Source organism: Penaeus chinensis, chromosome 29 (assembly GCF_019202785.1).
Source record: "Penaeus chinensis breed Huanghai No. 1 chromosome 29, ASM1920278v2, whole genome shotgun sequence".
In the NCBI taxonomy this organism is placed as follows: Eukaryota; Metazoa; Arthropoda; class Malacostraca; order Decapoda; family Penaeidae; genus Penaeus; species Penaeus chinensis.
In genome coordinates this window covers 6,319,857-6,324,856 of record NC_061847.1, presented here as the reverse complement: position 1 = coordinate 6,324,856, position 5,000 = coordinate 6,319,857, and the positions used below count along the sequence as shown (strand labels likewise).

General features: G+C 38.3%; 1 protein-coding gene across 4 annotated transcripts in view; it reads right to left on the bottom strand.

Moving 5' to 3' along the window:
• LOC125040772 overlaps positions 1-5,000 on the bottom strand; it is a 15,439-nt gene that overhangs the window by 624 nt on the left and 9,815 nt on the right. For all 4 annotated transcript variants that reach the window (XM_047635491.1, XM_047635489.1, XM_047635488.1 and 1 more), the window contains exons 3-10: positions 4,583-4,705; positions 4,287-4,393; positions 3,932-4,110; positions 3,303-3,456; positions 2,225-3,117; positions 1,827-2,046; positions 1,571-1,664; positions 1-863 (exon numbers count right to left, since the gene is read on the bottom strand). The exon at positions 1-863 is cut by the window's left edge and continues 624 nt beyond it. In XM_047635491.1, coding sequence (XP_047491447.1) covers positions 685-863; positions 1,571-1,664; positions 1,827-2,046; positions 2,225-3,117; positions 3,303-3,456; positions 3,932-4,110; positions 4,287-4,393; positions 4,583-4,705 — 1,949 coding nt within the window. In that variant the 3' untranslated portion in view covers positions 1-684. The remainder of the gene's footprint in view (positions 864-1,570; positions 1,665-1,826; positions 2,047-2,224; positions 3,118-3,302; positions 3,457-3,931; positions 4,111-4,286; positions 4,394-4,582; positions 4,706-5,000) is intronic.

The window sequence follows — 5,000 nt, the reverse complement described above, 5'->3', positions numbered from 1 at the left end:
TTCCATTGAATATTAATTAGTCACACTTAGTTTCCAGAAAATGGATACCATAATCATAATAATTCACTTACTCTGTAATCATTTCATCTTTTTGTATATAAAAGACGTAAATATTGTTACAATGGCAATTTCCCTTATATCATTGCTACATTTCACATTAGTGATATAAAGGTCTATAAAGTACTTATAAAAGTAAAAAATACCCCTGATTTTCACATTAATTTAGTCTTTTTTATCAATATAATTATTCTCCAAGTCTTCTCTCTGCAGAGGAGTCCCACTTACTCAGTGGAGTTATCAGAAGCCCAAAATACAATGAAGTCTTACTAAAATTTCAACGCTTTTAAGCATTACAAACAAATCTAAGACTTTATACCTTGGCTCGCTGGTAAGCATTTCAGTTTGCGTTGATTTTCCCATCGTCAAAGCAGTACCCTCATGACTCGAAGACATTAAAATTGGTTCAATAGTTACTACAACGCACCTGATACTCAGTTAATACTAATTTGTACATAATAATGCTTACTATACCGTTTATAGATATAATTATCCAGCTCTGACTATGTACACGTAATTTTCTTTCTTTTTTTCATTCTTCTTTCAGGTATCCCTAGGGACAATCCGCTCCGCAAATAAATAGTATATAATAAATGACAAATATTAGGCCATCCGAAAAGAATTCATCTACGTGGATAATGTAGGGGATTCAGAGGTTAGCAAGTCTCTGCAGTAACAGTATCTTGCATAGAAGGGGTCGGAGATACAGTGACTTTGGTTGCCGTATTTGTTGATCCTGGAGACGTCGGCTGTGAGTTCGAAGTTGCCCTCGTACTGTCTCACCGTCGCCTCCATTTTAGCATTACCTGTAAACCAAGATAAATACAGAAATGATTTCATCGTCACCGAAAAAAATAGAGGTATTGTACATCCTGGCGGTTTTTATAAAGCAGTTTGTGTTGATTTGCAAAAGTACATGTAATCTTAAAATTAATAATTTGATCACGCGCCATTCATACCTCACTCATACCAGCTACATGACTGGGATCATGCGCCCATGCCAAGTAAGAAATAACAAAAGTAACAAAGTGATTCCTATATTTTTGTCATGAAGATGCATATCTCTTCCACAAACATCTTTAATATGTATCTTTTAAAAGTTAAAGTACTGTTTTTTTCAAGAAACCATAACCACAAGTTGTGTTTAGAGCCATATGTAGCTTAGAAATGCATTTTTCAACTAACTTTGGAGCCCTATAACTATATAGTTATGAGTCATTTGACGTCCACACATATTCTGGTGAAACAGCACGCCGCGCGGATTAGACATTGTACGAACACAATAGCATGTCGCTGTATAGGGTACTACAGAGCACATATATTTCCTATTTCGTATTGGTTTTGCTTTGTAGAGGAGGTACGATGAACTTTAACTGTGCGTTAATATCCTAACATAAACTCTCAGACGTAAACCTCCTAGATACCTTTTAGTCCTTTTAATATAATTTTCTTGGATTTGTTGATATACTTTAAGCGTTATCAATATCTCCCTAAAGCATCTAGACTCACTCACCCGGCAAGGTGTTGAAGACGACAGATATAGTCTTCGTCTTGGCTTCGTCTGGTCGAACACCTTTACGATTCAGTCCCATTCGACCTCTGATTACCTGCGGGATATAAATTCAGGATATATGTAACATCAAAGGCGTGTCCATTTGTTGTCAGTTTATGTAACAGTAAAATATGCGTTTTCCATCAGTTATCAATGTTTTGTCTCTGCCATCATAATAAAGGTAGATGCCATTTTAGCGATTTTTTTATACACTTACCTCTCCTACGTGCAGTTCGATGCATTCAGGAAACGCTTCCATTCCATAATTAAGTTGGTTTACGACAAACTCTGCAGCCTTGCGAAGACGCGGGTGATTGGCTTCTACTTGTTTGGAGCGCTCGCAAGTACAATAGTGTTCTGGTATGGTAGCATCTTCGCAATTCCTGTTGTCGGGGATCTCTTGGAACAAACTCTGTCCATGTAGCATCGGTGGTAAACTAAAATCAATAAATATTCAAAATCATAAAATGAAATACATATTAAACATAACAAAGTTCCCTATATAAATGGCATCCAAGGCCATCTCATAAATATTCAAACGTATAAATGAATGAATACTTAATCACAAAATAACTTTCTTGTCAACTGTTGCACATGTTCCATCTCCACACTCACCTGGTGAAATTATTCTCATATGCCCTGACAAGGATGTCTCCTAGTGTTACATGGAAGTCAAAGTTTGATACGAGTCTCTCCGTGTTGGTGTTGAGGTTCTTCCAGGCTTCAGGGTACTTCTCCTTGAACCATTCGGGAAACAGCACAAAAAAGTACGGCAGTCTCTCCTCTAACAGGCCAGCGTAGGTCTGTCTGATGTCTCCAAACCTGATTCCATGGTCACTGATGAAGAAGAGTATGGTGTGGTCCAACACGCCACTCTCATTTAGTTTTCTCAGATACTCGAGTGAGGGCAGATCAGTGGCTGATGCCCATTCGACTTCGTCGTGAGTTATGCCTGTATTCCAGTAATAGGAAATATATGGCGTGTCTCGGAATGTATTTGCAACAGCCAGCGAGTAATCATGGATAACTGATATGGTTTTTTCTCCTCCCAAACAAAGTACAAAGCTTCCGGATTTCCCTGCGTTGTGTTTTGTGTACGTGTGAGAAACTAACATGTAAGGCCGGTTATAGTAGTCAGTGGGCTCTTTAACGAACCCATACCTATTATAATGAAAGGATCCTGAGTAAGGCTCGTCTTCCCCATATACTGTAATATATCCCGCGTCAGAGAAATTCTTCCAGATGAGGGGGCAGTCGTCAAATTTCGTACGTTTCGGCTGACAGATCTCAGTCAATTCCTTCTCAGTGAGTCCCATCAGTGAAGCGGCCATGTTGGGGTTGGTGTTGTCGGCCACTTTGTTGAAGGCTTGGAAGTCGAGAGCGCCAAGCTCATCCTTCAGGAAGTGGAACGTCTTGGGCATGTTTCGTCGCATGTTGGCGCGAGACACAGAGTCGATGCCCATGATCAAGACACTTAGCATGTCTCGTCGACGGTCGCCATGTTTCTCCTGCGTGTAGGAAAGCACTTACCATTAGTTTGTGTGTGTGAAAAATAAATGTAAGCCAGCATGTAAAAAAAAATTGGTAGTTTGATATATGATGAATATATACATTTGATTTATATACTATTATATTTCTTTCTCTCAAATTTTAACGCACCAAAGTAGTTACCTGCATTTCGTTATGACTGTACCTGAAAACGTTTTCTCTTTGCCTCGGATCTTCGCGGTTGCAGGAAGTAATGGACTGTTTCATAGAGTTTCTTTACGTTGCTGTGACACGACACCAACACGCCGTCGTCATCTATGGCCGTGATGTCGTCTCGAAGGAGGATCTTCTTCTTCAGTCTGAAAGGAATGTGAGGTTTCGACAAGGATACCCAATGATGGTCTAACTATTGTCAGTACTGCCAAAAACTCTGGCTTACTTTCTCAAACGTCTGAAGATCACCAGCTAATGACAGAGGGTGGGATTTATTTTGAAGTAAATTAAGTTCTCTACTAAATGATTGTTAGCAGGGATATTAACTTGTGGAATTAATGATATATGTTTGGATATTTGGTTCAGGTTATAAAAAAATGGAATCTAGCTGACCTCTACCAAACTACCTTCACTCATTTGATCGCTGATAGATTGGCTTTTTACATTTTCTAGAAGATTTAAATTCAAAATCAAAGAATCTTCCCTATTTTGATAACTGTTACAAGTATTCACTTTATATCGTCCAATATTATCCGAGGTCACGTATGTACCACAGTGTAAACAAGATTAGAGAATACAGTAAATGATTACCGAACATGTCAAAAGCCAATCATAACCCACCTAAATTTCTTATCACAGTCCATGGTGAAGTTACCAGGATCTTGCTCCACTCTGACGATGCCCTGATACACACACGAAAGCCCCTCCTTGGGCACCCCGTACTCTTTGGCGCGGTCTCGGTGAAGGAGGAGGGACAGACCTCGAACCTCCGTCAGCGGTCTTCGTCTGGAGCAAGTGTACTAAAAGAAATGAGAAAAAAAAACGTAATATATCAACGCACGTAAAATTAATTGAGTGAATAAAAGTAAATGGTAAATAGTCGTAAAAAATAAGTGAATAGAAAGTGAACCTTTGAACAAAGGGACATGCACATTTGGGGGGGGGGGGGGGGGTAAGATACCAGGTGTTGCCATACCTTCTTGGGCTTCTTCACCTTGAATCTGGCAACACTGGGATGCAGAGGGTCGAAGTCAGGGATGCTGCAGCCGGGCGTCTGCAGGATATAGGGCTTCGTATCGTGCCCTGTCGAGAAAGTGAAGTGAATTCCGTCAAAAAAGCCACTTATAAAAATAGCGATATTCGCATCATTAAAAAAAAAAAAAAAAAAAAAAAAAAAAAAAAAACGATTAAATAACCATAATTTAAAAAAGTTCTTGCAATTACATTAATGCAAAAATATATCACCCTTACGTAAGCAACGCAGCTACTCACGTAAACAGTCGAGCCCGCACTCTTGAAATGCCACGCCATTTTTATTTCGCGAAAGGAATGTCTGGTGGAAAAATAAAATGGTGATGAAGGTCACTACGCCGGAGAGAAGGAAGACGCGATGCCCTGGAAATCAGAATAATCAGATCATGTTTCGTTTATGAGGGGTTCTTTTAAGAAGAAGAAAAAGAAAGGAATAAAGAAAGAGAAACATAAGAAAGAAATATATATATATATATATATATGTATATACACACACACACACACTCACACACACACACACACACATATATATATATATATATATATATATATATATATATATATATATATATATGTATGTATGTAGGTATGTCTGTATGTATATATTCATATTTATACATATACATAGATAATAATAAAAATAATAATAACAATAAAG